The 18646-nt window shown below is 42.3% G+C and overlaps 1 protein-coding gene across 2 annotated transcripts in view; it reads left to right on the forward strand.

The window, feature by feature from the left end:
* The first annotated feature begins 1025 nt into the window (after positions 1-1025).
* The window catches only part of GPR176 (G protein-coupled receptor 176), a 32204-nt gene continuing 14583 nt past the window's right edge, over positions 1026-18646 (forward strand). The window contains exon 1 of one of the 2 annotated variants that reach the window (XM_068684271.1): positions 1026-1756. In XM_068684271.1, the coding sequence (XP_068540372.1) occupies positions 1642-1756 (115 nt within the window). In that variant the 5' untranslated portion in view covers positions 1026-1641. The remainder of the gene's footprint in view (positions 1757-18646) is intronic. The other variant, XM_068684272.1, reaches the window with a different exon arrangement.

Consider the following 18646-nt stretch of genomic DNA (forward strand, 5'->3'; position numbering starts at 1 on the left):
AAAGTTTCCAGGCCATGGATTCATCTTCTCTTCCACACAAAGATGTAGCAAGTTTGGCCAATGTGAAGATGCAATGCATCGAGTAATTAAGAAACTTTAGTATAATTGTCTTGAACAGAAAGGAGGGCTCTAGACTTGCAAAGTGCTCTGTGCGGTTGGGTCTGGTAACATTGTGTACTGTTGCAATGGCCCAACTGTGCTAGTTGTTCCTGGCTTGGCAAAATTTTAACCAGTTGGGATAAAATGTTCTAGACCAGATGTCTGCCTCAGGCTATTCTATTTTTTTCTCATAATTTCTTCTACAGAGATTCATTGTTTCCAAGAAGAAAGCAGGAGAAAAATGTAATAAGAACGTGGTGAGAAATTATTTTTAAAAGTCTGGTACCCCAGCAGGAGTGTGAAATTCGATGGGTAAGAGAGGAAAAGACAATTTTTTCAGTGCTGCACTCAATGCTAGCTAGCCTTGTGAAAACCTGCATTAAAGTCAATCAAATTATAGTTTGAAGGGAGAAAAAAATATTCACATGGTCCATAAACATTTACTGGAGTACGGTGAGCATCCCTGGAGCCCACCTGCCCTGAACACTTTTTGACATCTTCCCAAATTTGTCTGCTGTGGGACATGCACATTGAGGTCCCCGGGCACACGGTAAGGGAGGCACATGGCCCAGGTGTCTGCCCAGGTGAAATCCAGCAAGGGCACACAGGACAAAACATAGGCTTGATTTTTAACAAGCTGCCTTCTGAAAGTCTTTAAGTTAAAGTGCTTTAAGCTGGGCACCTGCCACATGGAGGCACACTTGGCGCATTTAAACACACAAATTTCTATGCCTATACAGGATCAGATATATATCTGTACTGAATACAGATTCAGTATTATACATATTTCAACAAGCTCGCAAGATTTCAGCGGGTAACATACGTGGAAATTCAAGTTTCGGGACCTGCTTTGAAACACCCTCCTGGGAAGCCGCGGCGCCCACAGGGGGCTCCCGTCACGGGGCGGCGCCGGGAGCAGCGCGGCCCGCCCGCGACACACCCCGACAAAATGGCGGCCCTCGCTACCGCGCTGGCCACGTGATGGCGGAGGCGGGAGCTCGGCTCCCCGGTGTGCCCGGTGGCTGGCAGCGGGGCTGTGCGGCTCTCCGCGCCGCCCGGGCTGGGCTGGGCTGGGCTGGGCTGGGCTTTCCCGCAGGGACGTAGGGGGCCCGTCGGCTTCCCGGGACTCGCCGACAAGCTGCTTTCGCTGAGGGGCAGCTGGGGTGCGGCGGGAGCCCGCTGTCGGGAGAGCGGGCAGCATGAGCGGCGGCAGCGCTAGCGGGCTGCCCGCGGGGGGCCGGGCGCTCTGCCTCGCTCTGCGCGGAGCTACCGGGGGGGCAGCGGGGCAGCGGGGCGGGCGCTCCGCCGGCTCGCCCGAGAGGCGCTGAGGGAGGGAGAAGCATGGGACGGCTGGCGGCAGGGGACAGCCCGCGGTATCTCCTCCTCTCCTCTCCCGGCGGCATGACGAGCCGAGCCCGCTTCCCGGGACGCAGCAACGCGGCGAGCGGACCAGCCGGGGCTCCCTCCGCCGCCGCGCCGCCTCGCCCGAGCGCCCCGCTGGCTCACTGAGGGGCAGCGCCAAGGCCGGGGCCGGCGGGCGGTATGGCGTGGAGCGGCAACGGCAGCGCGGCGAGCAGCGGCGGGCGCGGCGAGGAGCGGGGCTACCGGCACTTCGCCACCGCCGCGCAGGTCGTCATCTTCGTGGGCGCTCTGCTGGGTGAGTGCGAGCCGCGGGTAAGGCGGGTCGGGGCTGCCCGGGAGGGCGGCGAGCTGGGTTTCGGTAAGGCGCTGCGGCTGGGTCACTGGAAGCTGCTGCTGGACAGGGCGAGGCTTCTCACACGAGGCTTGGCGGCAAATGTCTCCAGCTGGTGCGGGAGATTTCAGTAGGGCTTTGCTGGTGGTCATGGGCGCTTATTACCAAGGATTTGTTTTTGTCTGATTTTTGAGTAATGCTAAAATCAATTTAGGCATCTGTTCCAATTCATTCTAATATCGATTTCTTCTTGGCAGTGTTTCATAGCATGCTGCTGCTTTCTAAAATATGTGGTGATCATTGTCTTGGAACAGCACTGAGCTCTGGGCTTGGTCAGTGATGGACTTACCTGCTATTACTGTCAATCATCAAGTCACTTTGCCTGGGTTATTCCTCTATCCAGAGGGCATAAGGGTCGTTCTTCTGTGTGTTTTTTTTTGAGCATAGGTAACATGTGAAAACAGCCCTCCGTGGTGGGTTGCACGGTATAAAACGATAACCAGCAAGTAGTAAGTGGTATTAATGAACCTGTTCCCAATGCGTATGGTCAAGGGTGTCCTTAAAGCTACAAGATTAGGTGAAAAAAGTCAAAACTTGAGTTCTTGTTTTCTGTCTTGTGGGTTTACAGCCTTAAGAACTGATCCAAAGCCCTTTGGATCATGTGTCCAGGGTTACTTTCATGACGATAGCTCTCTATGGACACACTCATGTAGTTAGGCATTCAGTAGCTTGGAGTTTCTATAACAAAATGAAGAAGACAAAACAAACCCAATCCAAACAAAGCCTTAAATTTAGCAAGGCTTACAGTAAGTCATGGTTTGGCGCTCCTGCAGTTTGCTTTCAAGAGATGGGCTCTCTTGCTTTGGACCTGCCATAAGGGGCTTAGCACTGATCATTTAGCGGGGAGGCTGATGAAGCAAAACTAGAGAGGAAATCATGGTAAAAATTGTTTTTTTTTTTTTTTTTTTTGAATTATGAAAACAACAGCAGTAATCCAACAACAAATGTTGGGCCTCATGAATTTGCAGTGATAGAAACCAATTTTAACTTTTTTTTTTTTTTGGAATTGCCTTCTTTTTCTGTCTCTGCTGTGCTGTTTTAGTAACACCATGTTATCATAACAGCTGAAAATCTTAGTCTTTAAAAATGTCTTTCCATAGCATCTATGTGAATATACTGTTACTCCTTATTTACTGAGTGGAAAGAAAGCTGTAACGAAGTTGCACCCCTAGTCTCCAGGACTGAATTTCAGTGAGTGCATACTCAGCTGTCATATTTGCCAGAAGTTTTGCCAGATTGTGATTTCTCAGTTGTGAGAGAGATGTATGCTGCATTTTTCCCTCCTGTTTGAGACCTGTGGGGAGACTTGTAGCAAAAGGAGAAATTCCTGCCTTAGCTTTCCTTGTATTTTGAAAAGACAGTGCTACAGTGAGTGTTTCATGATATCTGTTAAGGACAAAGAGTCAAACTGTTCTTTTTCCAATATATTGAAAACACATCCTTGAATGTTTGTTTATTTTATGTAGTAATGACAATAATACTGGCTTCTAGAATTCGGTGGATCTTTGAAGGGAATTACATAATTGTCACAAACTTGCTGTAGTTTGGAATTCTATGTGAGCTGTAGATGTAAGAGGATCTAACTGGTAGAACCAATCAAAATTACCAAAAGAAGCTAATAGTCTGCTATAGCAGACTTTTTTCCTACTTTTTCTCCTAATTTGTAGTAAGCTTTTATTACTAAAAACTTAGGATTTCTTAAAGAAACAGATTATTCCGTGTTTGGAATGGACAAAATATAATTATTGTTGTAAAAATCACTAGTTTAGAGCAGTTACAGATGAGTTGTTGAGGTAAGTTGGTCATGGATTACTGATTTAATTAAGAGCTAAGTACAGTGTTATAGCTTACAGTTCTTAACAGCTGTTCATGAGACTGAGTTTGTTTGCACAAGCTTGGTGCTGTTCCTCTTCTGCTTGCATGGAAGTTCTTGATGAGCAAACTACCATTGACTTTAGTATTTGAGGCCTGAGAAATAAATCTGTGTCTCTGTACTTTGAACCCAGCTGGTACTACCTGTGATGCGCTCATTTGGCTGCAACCTGCTGTGAGGTTTCAGTGCAAGATGAGAGGTTTGGTGGATGGAGGAATTCAATCAATTTATAGTTCCTGATTGGTGTCTCAGTTCACTTCTGTGCAGGAAAGATTTGCCATATTTTCAAGGTTTACAAGCCATTTTTGTCTGTAATGCTTGTCTGGACACGTGAACTGGTGAATTCTTTTGGGAAACTTTTGCGCGTATTGATGAGCTTAGCAAATGTACAAGGTGAGGTATAAAGTATGTAAGGGACTAGAAGTCCTTGTAAATGTTATGTACCTGTGTAGCTGGTAATGATGGTGCTCATAGTAATGGCATTTCTTAGCCTTTGAGCTATCAATTCTGAGCGGGGCTGGAATAAAACAGTTAAAACACTTGCCACTTGCATTTCTCATTGAACTGTACTTGGATCAGGAAGTGCAGGGCATCTTGTGGTGGTTTTACCTTGCTAGGCAGCTGAACTCCACCACAACTGCTCTCTCACTGACCTAGTACACTTGTAGAATAGTATACAGGTGTGGATACATGCTGAGCATCAGCAGTAGAACTAGGAAAAAAAACATGCTCTCATTACTACTTTACTTTTCTAATCTGTGTATACTTCTTCCTCCCTGAACCTAAGAGATGGTGTACCTTAGGAATTCGTGAATGACAAATACGTACATGGAGATATGTTTCTGGTGTGGTGTTAGGATAACTGCAGGTATGGTGGGATTAAAGCTGTTCATTCTAGGAACACTTGTAGGAGAATATAGAAATGTAGGAGAATGTAGTAAATAATTATGCTGCTTCTGTTCAACTCTCTAATATGACTGACTATTTTGGATAGCTAAGTTCCTCTAATTGGCTTAGTAAAGGGAAGTCTAATGGGATGTATTTCTATGTCTGTGTAATGCAACGTTCCAGTGGTAGAGAGGGAAAACTTCAGTGTTCCTATGTCCATGGGATGTTGGCTCCTCTTGCTGGAGAATAGTTGGTCTTCAGCTCTCATCTGTCTTGTTGGGATTGCAATGACTGTGTCCCAGAGCAAGGCAGGGCACTGATGGTTATGTATAGGAAAACACATTCTTACTGTGCTGGCTGGTCTGTACCTTGGCCTTGTATGGATGAGGCTTGCTCTCTCATGTCACACTGAGAAACTGGTTAAGTTCGTGAGCTTTCATGGGGAGAACATTTCTTGTTGCCTACTGCTGCAGAGAAGATGAGGATTTGTCTGGATGAGGTGAATACCTCAGGCTGCTTGCTTCTGCCATCGAGGCTGCATCTGGCTGTGCATGTAGGCCCAGCGGTGGAGAGTGCTGCAGGGGTATCAACAGATAAAGGATGGATAAGAGGGCTCAAAGGTGACAAAGTCTCCAACATTTGAGAAGCATGCTGGGCAGCAGTTCAGTTTAATTGCCCTAGGGAAGAGTTTCTTGGTTGGTGTTTATTTTTTCCCTTCTGAGACCTGTGTAATCTGGCTTCATTCTAGATTTTCTCCTTCGTTCTCTTGCCTTTGTTATAAATGAAGTCTCAACTCAATCTGAATTATAAAAGAAATATTTATAAAAGGTATAAAAGGCAAGTAAACGGCTCTGGGTGTGCGGGGAGTCTACGCTCCACCAACACGCACATGAGCATCAAAGATTCTAAGTATATAGAACATTGCTTTTACATACTAAACCCGAGAATGCCTATACAATCAGAAAAGGTAACAAACAATCCTTTAAGTTCCATGACTTAACAGTCTCCATTTCCCATTCCTTTTGAACAATATGTCTTGCTTTAAGCTGTCAAGCAACTCTGCCTTCGGGCCTTATGTATCCCGTGCTTCCTGGATCGAAGAGAAGCATATCCATCTCCTTTCCAAGGTCGAAAGGCACGTCTGGGTCACCAGAGGGCGTAACAGCAAAGGCCTGTGATGGCTGTAGCAGCAGAGGGGCCCATGGCGTAGCAGTCGGATCAGTAAAGGAGCCCGCAGCTCCCTCACTGTCTGCCAAACCACACGTTTCTGACTGTGGTCCCACAGGGCTCTTTAAGGCCTCAGAGACTGCTTGCCAGGTGCCGAGCAATCCCACTGCAACCTTGTCGTTTTTAGTTGCAGAGTCCCACACCTTGACCTCAGTTTGGTCCCATGTTTCAGGATCATTAACTGTCCGATTGTTAATAAGGAGAATAAGCTGTAAGGTTACCAGGACAGTCTTTGTTCCTAAGGATGTGTGATTCCCCATAATGCGCCAACTGCTTACCAGCGAGGGGCAGTTGTGTGCGTGGGTCAGCTTCTCTCAGCTTGAGCTTCTTCCCAGCTCTGGTGCACCTGTTTCCAGTGATTTTCTGTACGAGCTTCTCTGAGCGGTTTGCTGAGTTTGGCCGAGCCTATCTTCATGAGGCAATCAATGTGCCTGTTCCTGTCCTGGTCTCCATTCTGCTAGCCTGTTCCTTTTCATTCCTTCTTTCTACGTCTTTATTGATGACATAACTTCATCGGGTTGCCTTTTTTTTTTTTTTAATTTTGAGGACAGGCTCTCCTCTTATACCCTTTTCCTCACAGCAGTTCTTTTCAAAACAACTTTTCATTGGTCAAACAACTTTGAATATAACAACAGCAAACACCCAGAAACTTCCATGCTTTAACGGCTGGAGAACAAGAAACCTGAGACTGCATGGAGTCTCCTAAATCACCCTTCTGCGTTCCCTCTAAACTCTTTTACATTCCTGATGGCCTCATTGTTAAGAGTCTAATATTATCTCAACCACAGGGCTTTTTGACCCCCATGTCCACAGTCTACATCTCTCCCTTCTTTATTAGTATCAACCATTTTGTCGACACGAATTACCACTCCATATATAACACCTTGAAGACCATGTAGTGGGATGGGGGCATATTTCAGGCTGTTTGGACTTCTAATATACAGAGTGCTGTGAGGTTTAACTACTGTATGGTAAGACTGCAGCTAGCCCTGAAATTCATTTCAGTAACGCAGATCAGACAGCATGCAAAGGGGAGTCACACGTGTTGGTGGCACTCATGGGCCACCGGGCCACCTGTATTTGGAAGAGATAGAGGCTTCAGATCTCTCAGGCTGAAGTCACAGCTGTGGAGCAAAATGCATAGATTGCTTCCCATTAAACTTAATTTAAGTTTTTTAACTCAATTTTTTTAAAAAAATCAAATATTTTTTTCCTGCTGCCACCCCCTGTTAGCATGAAAAGAAAGCAATAAAGAGCTGTAGTATATTCTTGGCAGCTATTCAAGAATGAATGAACAATTTATGAAAATAGAGTATTTGAACAAGGTAACTGTGGGGAAAAACTAGCCATTATATTTAGGAGAATATGGAGTTACAGCTTTTACCACTGTGGCTGTCACTCCTTTGAAAAAAAGGATGCATGTGGACAGTGACTTCTAAATATCTGACAACTGCTGAATGGCAAATCAAAGATACCTAAAGATACCTTTTATTCCCCCCCAACCCCCGCCTTGTTTTAAAGGTTCAGGATGACATAGGGCTTCTTTTCAAAGCCAGTAAACTTTTAATAGCTTCCTTTAGTACAAGAGGATTCTTGAGATCAGATTTGCAGTGAAGATAGGAACAGAGCAACATTGCTCTCCAAAGCACGTTTATCTCTTGCCATTAGAGGCAGGCAGCCTGCAGGGACTGACTATTACTCCAGCACAGCAGCCAGATCTTTCAGAGAGGGAGAGGGAGCATTGCTTCGGGGCTCCAGCTGGGAGAGGTCGCTGGAGACTGCTGCAGTTCAGTGCTGGCAGTGCGATTTTCCTACAGTTCACTTATTTACATACAAATCTACATATCTTATAACTGCAGTTAAATGGCTGAGCTAATGATTTGTGCTTTTATTGAGTGTGCTGTGTGTGTAGCTGAATGCTCCTGCTGTTGGGCTTAGGCGAGGTTATGTCTCATTATCATGGTTTGTAGTTCTTATTCTTTTCATATTCTCCACATCTGAGAGTCTTTGTGTGATCCTAAGATTGAGCCTGTTCACAATCTTCATGTTAGTTTTGTAGATAAAACTGAACGAACTTCTTCCTTCAAAAAATTATTCGCCCATTTTCCTGAGGATTTCCCAGGAGCTGTTTGGCTCCAGGCTCTCCCTGTCCTTGAAACTGATTTTCATTTCCCTGCCTTGACATCTGTGTAAAGCAGACACAAAATTAAATTTTTATGGCACCTGATTTGTGAAGACGTTTATCCTTTTGGGGATCCAATCCTTAATTAATTGACAGTCTAGGTAATGCATTTAAAGCAAATGCATACTAGCATAAGGAATAAACAGTTGTCTGGAATAGCTGTGAGGTTTGTCACAAGCATCTTGTATAAAGAGCAAAGCTGGGAGTCTTGCAGTAAAGAATATTGTAGGTACACAATTAACGGCTAGATGGAATTAATTTTTAAACACAGAGGCATGTCTTTAATAGCTCCAGGTGAAATCTGTATTCCTGCCTTCAAAATGGGTATAATAAAAAATAAATGCATGAAAGGATCAGGGATGGAGAAGATGTTTTGTTTCTACTGGGGTTGCTCTTGGGAAAGCTGGAATTGTTTCTGGATGAAATTTGCAACCTAGGCAATTCACATGGATTGACTTGGTTGATTAGATGGAATAATTAAAGTTCACCAAAGTAAAAAGCAGCATCAGGCAAGTGCAATGATAAGAGTGGTAATACTTGCATGTAATAGCAATTATGTAGTAATAACAGATTACTGCAATGCTATGACACTGGAATAATTTTTCTCTGCATTTTCCTGAGTGGTTCTAAGCCTCAGATACAACGGACCCTGCAGCCGTAAGTCCAGGCTGCACCTTGCTAAAGTCTGCTTGGAACAGGTTCTGTTCCTCTGCTTTTTGCGTGTTGTCAGGTGAGCTGCTAAGCAATTTTCTACGGAAGGAAAAACAAAATTTAGTGAACAGGTGAAGAAGAGGGATTCTGTGAGCTGCTGCGGCCTCTGTTGCTATGGAGAGCTTTCTTGTGCGCTTCAGCGGGGATGCTGCCTCTGGCTCTGGCTGAGGGACTGCTCGGATAGCTCTGCCACGCTTTGAAAAAGAGGCACTGGGGGGGGAAAAACACAACTATTTGCACCGAAATCTGTGGGATGCAGTGATTTATACCTGTAATGCAAGTGGCTGATACTCTGGTGATGCTGTATGCTGGAGTGTTCCTCAAATGTCTGCTGGGGGGCTAGGCTGTGCCTTCAGACATCGCTTGTGTTCAGGATGTTAAACTGTTCCCTATTCAGGGAGGAAATGACTGAGATCAGTCGTTTTAATGTCTGTAGTCCCCATGTGAACACTTCAATGACAGCTATGAACCAGAGCTGTTTCACTAAGCAACTGGATGTCATGTTTTGCTTTTCACTGTGAGTTGCATTTGCTCAAATGTCAGGCAGTGTGTGTATCACTGTCGTGCCACCTGACAGGTCTGAGCTTCAGTGGAAGTTGAAGAAAACCAAAGCTTTGTATTGGATATTATGGGCAGTAATTTACTACTTCAGGCATTGTTAACCTGTGCACAACTTCTTGACTTCTGAAAGACATTTAAAATATACAAATAAAACACTTTATTTTAACTTGTGTCTTTCTTGTATTGGCAGGTAGAAAAAGGCTGCTTTTCAAGAAGCAGCATAATGAATTTTGAAAAATTGTACTCTAGATTATTCCTTCCAGGATTGCGGAAGTAGCCTTTGCAGTCTATTGTAATGTTCTATGTATCTTTCTAGAGTCAAATGAAACTATCAGTATTATAATTTTGCATCACTAAAGTTGGTTGATCTTTTTTTTTTTTCGAGACTGAGCTTGTCTTTGCTCATTTCCCTATTCCCAGGTAGTGAGTGCATTTAGATCCTTTCAAAGCAAGTCAGTTATTCCATTATTAAATCTGGTTGGATCAATGAGTGGATCCAAGCAGCTAGCTTGCAAGTCTCTGGTAGTCATTTATGTCATCTGTTTGGCAAAGGAAGGGACACACATTTTCTGGTATTCTGTCTTTAAGCTGGAGGTATGTGACCAGCTGGCACTTAGGAAGAATTGTAAATTGTGTTAGTTGTGTTACTGGTCTCATCCAATAGGCTTGGAGTTGAGCAGGCACTGTGAGCATTTGAATAAGGTTAAAACATAATTCTCTTCTTATTTTTCCAGGGTTCTTCTGTCTTTTTTTTTTTTTTTTTTTGCTTTGTGGGATGTTGGAGGTTAAAAAAAAAAGTGAGTTTGCTACTTGAAGTGTTCTTCAAGGTCTGGGAAATTGTGTAGTCTTCGATCACTGAAAAATTGCTGTTAAGTGTTTAGGTGCTGCAGAATCCTAGAGGTTGATGGAGGTGAGTGAAGCTGCTGCTGCTCCATGTCCTTGTGTCCATAGCAAGGCTGCATGCTTATTCCCAAGAGACACATGTACGTGTGAGTACGTATGTACACAGAAAATTGCAAACAAAAGAGCACCAACAGCTTCGTCCTCTTCCCTTCTCTGGGTGGTCAGGATGAAAGCCTGTTACTGGAAATATACCAATCCCTTCAGCAGCTGGTCTTAGAAAACCGGTCCACCCAGTAGCTGGTCCACAGTCCTCCTGGTATCCCATTTCCAGCACTGATGTTTGCACATGTAGGCTGGTCTATCCAGAAGCTGGCCCAGCACTATGACCTTACCAGTAGATGACCTCTAGATCCTAAGGTCTCTTCAGTAGCTGGGTTGGACCTCCTGGTCTGATAGTAGCCTACTTGCAGACCCCTCAAGAGGCAATCTGAAGTATCCAGCCCAGGCTTACAGCTACACCAGTACTTGCCTTCTAGGCATCTTAACCTGCTCTCTCACACTGATTGTATGAGTACCAGTGGGAATATCAATGTGAAGTCTTGTAGATAAGAGTGAATTTTATATACATCCTTCATATATTTAAGGAAAAACTCTCACATGATCAGAATAATGATTTGTTTTCCTGTACTTTTTCTGTCATCATCCCTCCCATCACAGAACTTGTAAATGACTGCATTTTGGGGCATGCAGTGTAGATTGTGACGGAGTCAAGAGCTGAACTGGGCATCCAGAGCCTTGAGACTTCTTTGCGCTAGGTTTCCTGCACTTGCTCTTTCAGTATCTGACAAGGAGGTAGTTTTCAAAATGCTGTGAGAGTGGGCTAGATACTGCTAGGAAGTTTGAAAATGACACTAATACCAGAAAAACAACTACTGTATTGTACCTTTTTTCCATCTCACAGCTGATTAAATACTATCCCTGTAGCAAGTACAGCCTCTTGCTTTCCTAATAGTGCTGTTACATTTTCATTATCTTTAAATTTGGTTTAGTTGCTGAAAGCAGGGACAAAGAACAGTGCCCTGTAGCCAGCCAGCTTCTGTAGAAACACTGCAATAAGGAGAGTAACTTGTACTGGAGGACTGGCTGGAGAAGAAATCATATAACCTCTCATAGCAAGGCATTAGATCAGCCAGACAATGCAAATGGCAGTTATGGTAGTAACAAGCAGAAGGGAAGCTCAAGTAGTGGTAGCAGGGAATGCTTTAATTTTCTTATTCGCTGCTCATGGCCCTTTGCTGTCAATGGGGATTGCTGGGAGGTTGTTGTGGACTGCTGCTGTTTTAAATGCTTTATTACTTGTAATTTCCACCACTGCAATTTACATTCTCCACCATGAATAGTCTGATGTGCTTCCTGGCAAATAGAGTCCTTCTGTTCACCCAATTCTCTTGGGAGTGTGTGCAATTTTTTGTAATTTATAAACGTAATTTAGTCTGCTTTTTCTACTACCTTTGACTTATGTCTGTCAAAGCAATTTTATGCAAGCACTCAACAATTACTTCCAGAAGACTGATAAAATATGAAGCAATCTTGCTTTTCCTGTTGCCTCTTGTATCTTTCTCTGTGCGTCTTTTGCCGCTTGGCTCATGTTCAGACTCCAGCAGGCTGTATTTTTGTTGTGTGTCTGTACTGCTTATGACATAACTGGATTACTTCTCTGATACTATAGAACAACAAAGTCAGTTGTCCGAGGGTCTAAAATTTCTACGTTTTCCAACTCATTCATGCAATAGCAGTAGAAAAATATTGAGGTAGAGTTTTTGTTGTTATAATTTACTATCTGTATATCTAAGAAGTATCTATAACGAGAGTGTGGTCTAGCTTGCCTTTTTTATTTTTTGTATTGGGTGTTCATTTCTCTTATCCTTTTCAGGGGAACATTAGCTACAGCCCCTTTGAGACTGTCAGTCTGAATCAGGTGTTTCTCTGTGCCTTTTGGCTTTCCCCAGCTTTTGAATACTGTCCTGTGATTTTCATAGAATCATAGAAAAATTAAGGTTCGGAAAAGACCTTCAAGATCATCCGGTCCAACCATTCACCTACCACTAATGTCACCCACTAAACCATGTCCCTAAGTGCTGAAGTACTCTGATGGCTGGATGTAGCATCCATCTTGTTTTTTTTGCAGATACACCCTGTCTCTGTCTTTTGCAGGCATGTGTACACTAATACTGTGTGACTGCTAATCATCAGGAAATTATGGTGGGATGTTGTTACTTACACTTCTTTTGCACGTCCATTTTCTTTTTTTGAGTATGTATTTTAGAAGTTCCTATTTTGCTCACTTCATCCAAGCACTGATGTGTTAATAAAAAACAGGGAACATTGCAAGGAACACCATGTACAGGTCAGTGGAATTGCTATAATACTTGCAGAAAAAGCTGCAGAACCCAGCAATATATTACAGAATGTTCTTTTATTGCACTTATAAAAATCTTTATCTATTATCCTTATTTTCATCCAGTGCAGTTCTCTAATGTTCATGCTAGATTTGGTGAAGTTCAGTATTCTGGGTCTGCAATTTAATTTGAGGAAAGAAATGAATTGCCACCACACTAAAAATTTTTGAGTGAGTATATCAGACCTTTATAAAAGGGCAGCAAGGGCATAATTTTTCTTTCCTGTTCTTACAATATGGCCAGCAAAAGAAAGGAATCATCTGGTTAAAGGAGATCCTAAAGCACCTAGGCAATTGGCAGACTGATACCACATGTGGAACCAGCCTCTGGAGACTTATTTTGATTATTTTAAACACTTCTGAAAGTGAAATTGCCCTTCAGGTTCTAAAAGAGCTGAAAAGTACTGTACTACTGTTTGGATTGTGTTTCTCCAGTAACTTGTTGTGATGTAATGTGGACAGATCTGAGTATGGTGCTATCTCAGAATACTTTACATTGGCCCCAATCCAGCTGTTACGAGCTGGTTGCTTTGAGACCAAAATGCAAATTACAAAGCCAAATACATTCCTGTGTGGTAGTGCTCAAAATGAAGAAATTACATGTGGAAATGTACAGGAAGGGCAAATAGAGCCCTAGAGCCTATAATATTTATGTATATCGTTGTAAGTGGTCTTTTCTTCATGTAGCACCATGTGCACGACTACCAAAGCTGGTAGCTGTTTGCATAACTGTCCATTAATACCAGTACAATTATGTGCATCTCAGCATCACTGATGAAGTGGCTTAAGCCTCCACATTTTATTTTTCAGAGGGCAATTAACTTTGCAGTCCCAAGAATCTTATGTAAGTGGGAAATTCCTTGCTTTTTGTTTGGGGGGCAGGGGAAAGCTGCTGAAGGAGGGGAGGAAAGCTGCTGTCTGTGAGGCTTCCCAGTGGATGGAGAGGCAGGTAGGCTTTGGCCTTATCTTAAGATCAGTCTTATCTATCCGATAATATCACTCTGGGGGAATGAGACCACTCTTTTTTTTTTTGGAAGTTTTTTGTGCTGTATGTACACCTCTAGTGAGAAGCAGGTTATCTTGGACTGCTCTGGCAGCTTGGGATGAAATGGCTGCTGTGTTGCTGCAGCGCAGAAAGAAACGTAAACATGAGCAATAAAAACAGCCTGTGACTTGATTCTGCACCTGTCATGTAGCCAGTATGTGGCTCTGTGTTCGAGCCCCGGGTGGCCAGAGTGCCACTGCATTTCTATATGTCCTCAGTTGCTAGCGTACAGTACGTCATGATTAATATCAAGGTAGTAGCAGCTCTTAAAATTGTCTTATCTGATTGTTTGCTTTTTAAAGAGCAGAATTTCCAAAATATCTTTGTTTTATTTTGGTGATGGACTTGGTGTGTTTTGGTTTTACCATTGACTGTCTGAGCTCAGTAAAAATAAATAAATAAATAAAAATGCTTTTGCTGTGCAACAAATTGAATCAGTTCTATTGCACTGTCATCTCTTAAAAGATTTTGTTTTGTTTTTTTTTTTTCAGGGAGAGAGAGTGTGTTATCCCTAAAGGCAGTTTTTTATAAAGAAAGCAGCATTCAGCTTTGTATATGTTTTTGCTTTGCAAGGTAGTATTTGAATTCATTTATCTGATACTTACCTCTCAGATCTAAGAGCAAGCTTTTATCTGGTGTCTCTTCTTACTCAGGCAATATACTAGCTAATTTATACCCTGTTGTTTGTAAACAGTTTACAAACAACTTGCATTTGTTTACGTAAATCTGCTTTAAATGATTGCTCTTACTTATTCAGTGTCAGCACCTCTGTTCAGAATAAAAAAGTTAATGTTCAGATGCTCTCCCACCTGGCAAGGGAGCACCAGCTATTACGTGTCAGGGTGACACTTGAACTCAGCTAGCACACCATGGGGACAAGTGTATTGACAGAGTGTGCTGAGGATTTTTGGTGCCCACCTGTATTAAATGACAGGAGCTTTAGCTACTTAGTTCAATCTGATAGCACAGTCACTTATTTCTCCTTAGCTTTGATGTTTTTATCATGAAGCTTCTTTAACATGTTTAGTTTCTCACAGGCAAAAGTTGAAAATAGGAAGAAATTGTCCTGTTCCCTGTCACTTCTCTTAAATGTGTTGCCAGGTACCTGAAGTGTTCTAACCTTTGCAAGTAGAAGGTCCTTAGCATTGCAGTTGTCTCCTATTTTTCACTTGACCCCAAGCTGCCTTGATGGTACTCCTGTTCTCCTGCAGTTTGGTTCTCTGTGCAGTTACTTTCATGGCCTCCCACTTGCATGCCCCGATGCTGAACCATGGGTTCTCACCTGAAGTGATTGGCGTCAGTGTGAATGTTGATCCTTCCTTCCCCTACCTTCTCCCGACTCTTGTTATATAAACTTTGGTTTAACTATTGGGGGAAAAAAAAGCACTTAATGAGTACCAAAGTAATAGCTGTTTAAATATCTCATAAGCATCACCCAATTCTTCACCCAATAGCACACAATGCTTAGCAAACAGTGAGCTTACAGTTCTCATGCCTGATCCAGCGTGGTCCAACCAGTGCTAACAGTGTCCCAAGCTGGGGAGAAAAACAGGGGGTTGAGTGGATCTAAATAAAAACTATTTTTGGTGGGGAATTTTTTTTTTTTTTTTGGAAGTCATCAGCCTCATCTTCCTTATCACCACTTGCCACAATGATGAGGACTTCCAGGTGAGGACATTAGTTGTGAGATCACATTGCTTTCCTTCCACTCCAACTCTTCATAAGGGAGAATTTTTCCTACTTCCATTGTCTTTCTCTTATTTTTTTATCTCTAAATTAACTTTAAAGTCTATGCTATCAGTTATGGACACGATGCATATTTTTGTGCATTTAAGCCATTGTCAATATCCTTTGAATGGAAGGTTTTCAGATACCACAAAGTTTCTATGAATCCTCTGGTCAGATACCACAAAGTTCCTATGAAATTCATTCCCTCTGATATGAAGCAGAGCTGACCAGAGGTGAGCCTGGAGAATAATCCCCTCCTTGTTTGTGCTTCAGCCACTGCTTGCTCTTCAAGTGTGTGAGCGAGGTATATGTATGTGTCTGCCACCAGTATGAAAGTCTAAAAGCCATGCCACTTGGATTTTTGCCATATCAATTTGCTTCATGCCTCTAATGCTTCTAATTTCTACAGTGGTTTCACTAGCTATGGCTTGAACTAATTTGCTATTCTTTTATTTCCCTGAATTAATAATTTTAGTTAAGTTTTAAACTGGAGATGAGCTTGTACTGTACAATCTTTCAAAAGTCCAAAGAGCAAAGTAAACAGAAAAAGAGGTAAGTTTGTGGAAACAAATAGCAGAAGAAGCAGTGGTTGTGATGCAGATGTATGTCCATACAGCAGAAATTGACTGAAATCATCACTTATTTTTGGCAGTCTGTACTGCGAAGCTGTACACGTTTATGTTCCCCATCTTCTAAATACCAGGCTTGGCTTGTCCCCAGACAGAATTACTACTTGTTTTTGCAAAATCGGGCCATAAGTGACTTTCCAAAGTAACACTGCTACCTAGGGAACCCTGTGATTTTATCTTAGTATTCCTATTTCTGGTCTCTCATACTAGTCAGTGGCCAGGCTGTGCCTTTGAAAGCTCTAGGAATCAATTTTTCATATACTTACTTAAAAAGCAAATAAACTCACCCACTTACATGCTTCAGATAAGCTATTTTTAAAATAAATTTTCATTTACAGAGTGATTCACTATATTGGAAGAGTCTTAATTAGAAAATCCCTGCTGGCTGTGGAGTGCTTTGAGTTACTCTGATTAATCGGATACTACCGCTGTGTGGAGTAATTCTGTCACGACTTGGGGAGTCCTCTGAACAATTTGCTGCTGCTCAGGGGTTCCCAAAGGATTGATTGCAGACTGAGACCATCTCAGGAGCAAGCAACAAAAAAGTTATTCTTTGCTTTTTTTTACCTCTGACATTTGCAAAGTCTGTAAAGAATTGGGATAAAGACTGAAATCTGGCTGTAGATATGGAAGTGATTTACAGAAAATGCCTTTGGTACAAGAAGAAGACGGGTCAGACTGAAGAGTTTCCCCTCATCTGTTTTTTCCTTTGACCTTTTGACTGTTTTGTTGCTGACCATCTCAAGTGAGATCAGAGAAATTTTGACAATGGTCTTTTTGGCATGGTAACTACTGCTGGAGCAGCATGGAACAGCACTCCTGGACACCAGTAGTGTGTTAGTAGTCGACAGGGAGTACTGAATTAGAGACTTGTGTTGCAGCAATGCTTGCCCAATAAACACACTAGATAAGTGCCATATATTTCAGTGAGGCACTGGGGAACCTTGGAAACATACATGGGAGCTTTTGCTTTGTTATGCTTAACTTTCTTTTTGTGTTAGGAAACCACCGGGCATAGAGAGAGCCACCTCAGCTAGCAAAGGGGGGGGGCTTTTCAGTAAGTGTAAGAAATCCTACTGGGGTTGTGCTAAACCTGACTGGAAAAAATATTGCAAATAATAGTAGATCAAAAAGTACTGAATAATTTCCGTCACCAAAAGAGGTCTGGCTTTGCCTGGAAGCTTCCTTCTCTTCCCCACAAACTTTGCAGCTGGTTTAATGAAAGCTACTTAATCCCATGCATCTTTGCCTCTTGTTACTTTGTGCAGCTGTGGCTGTGTGTAATTCTGCAATGGTGACTTGAGATTTCATTTTGTTCTGCTTCATCTGAGAAGCAGCAAAGCCCTTCTCTGTGTAGAGCAATTCTGTGAAATGTACAGGACTATTCCAGTATAGCTTCAGTAATGGGTGTTGAAGGTGTGTGTGTGTGTTTTTTATTAAAGTTCAGGTAATAAAAATGAAAAAATAATTACTAAACTAAAAATGTTTGCAAATATAACACTTGGTAGAAAGGTTACATTCAGAGGGGAAAAAATGACCCACTAATATCTACAATAGCCAACAAAGCATGGTAACAGTCTTTGTAAAATCTTGTTTTTACAGTGACAAGGAATTTTTGCAAACAAAGTTACCCTGGGAATATTTATGTGGGTAAAGAGGAGGATGCTTATATTTTTGTGCTTGCATTCACCTAAGTAAGCACTGGGACAAACAAATTCATGGACGGGGCCTGCTTGAATGGTGGAATGTGATGTCAGGTCTCAGTTTTGCATTTTGTTTTGGTTGTAGCTTTTCAAAGGAGGTTAATTTATCATGTGAGTCCTACAGAGAATCCATTGTACCAGCAAAGGAAAGCTAGTTATGACATAATTTACCTCTAATTAATAAATCAGGCAGTCTGGAATCAGTAGAATGACATAAAAATGCTTCTCAATTAAGTCTTCCTTATTTGGGGGGAATGGAAATAGTTGTTTGGGTCATTGCACAATTCCCTTAGTACATGACATTATAGAATTTGTTTTTAATTTCCATTTTCTCACAGTAAACCTACTGAGTGTTCCTATGGAAATATTTTTTTCATCTTCTTTTCCCTCATGAAAGTTGTTCATAGATGTTCCTGGGAAGTTCGTCTGGCAAATGGGAGACTTCCTGCAGCTCTTAGCCTGTGTCTGATGTAGTTCTTCACAGAGCAGATGAGATGTGTTCCTGCCCAGCTGTGTCTGTACTGGCAGACTGAAATGACCAGCATCATGAAGCCCTCTCTTTGCTTATATTGAACTAGCCTTTAAAGCTTACAGAGTGAATCTAATGTGGATTTCCTCAGTACGCATCTGGTAGCAAATCTGTTTTCAACAGTGCCAATCAGTTGTCTCCCACTGGAAAATGAGCGAGTCGAGGTAACCTCTCATGGTGCATTGTGCTACTGTTTGAGTGTCTCTTCATTAAGCATTACTTATGCTTGCATTGGCACTTCAACACCTGAATGGCTTATTGCCATGTCTCTTGGAAAAATTCTATAACCAAGTTATTAAATTTTTAATACGTTTCCCTACCCAGATTGAATTGATATGAGAAAATAACTCATATTTATTAGTTTATATTTGAGATGTTCTTATAGTTTATTCTTAGTACAAGTATACTGGTGGTTCA

This window comes from Anas acuta, chromosome 5 (genome assembly GCF_963932015.1).
Source record: "Anas acuta chromosome 5, bAnaAcu1.1, whole genome shotgun sequence".
NCBI classification, from domain to species: domain Eukaryota; kingdom Metazoa; phylum Chordata; class Aves; order Anseriformes; family Anatidae; genus Anas; species Anas acuta.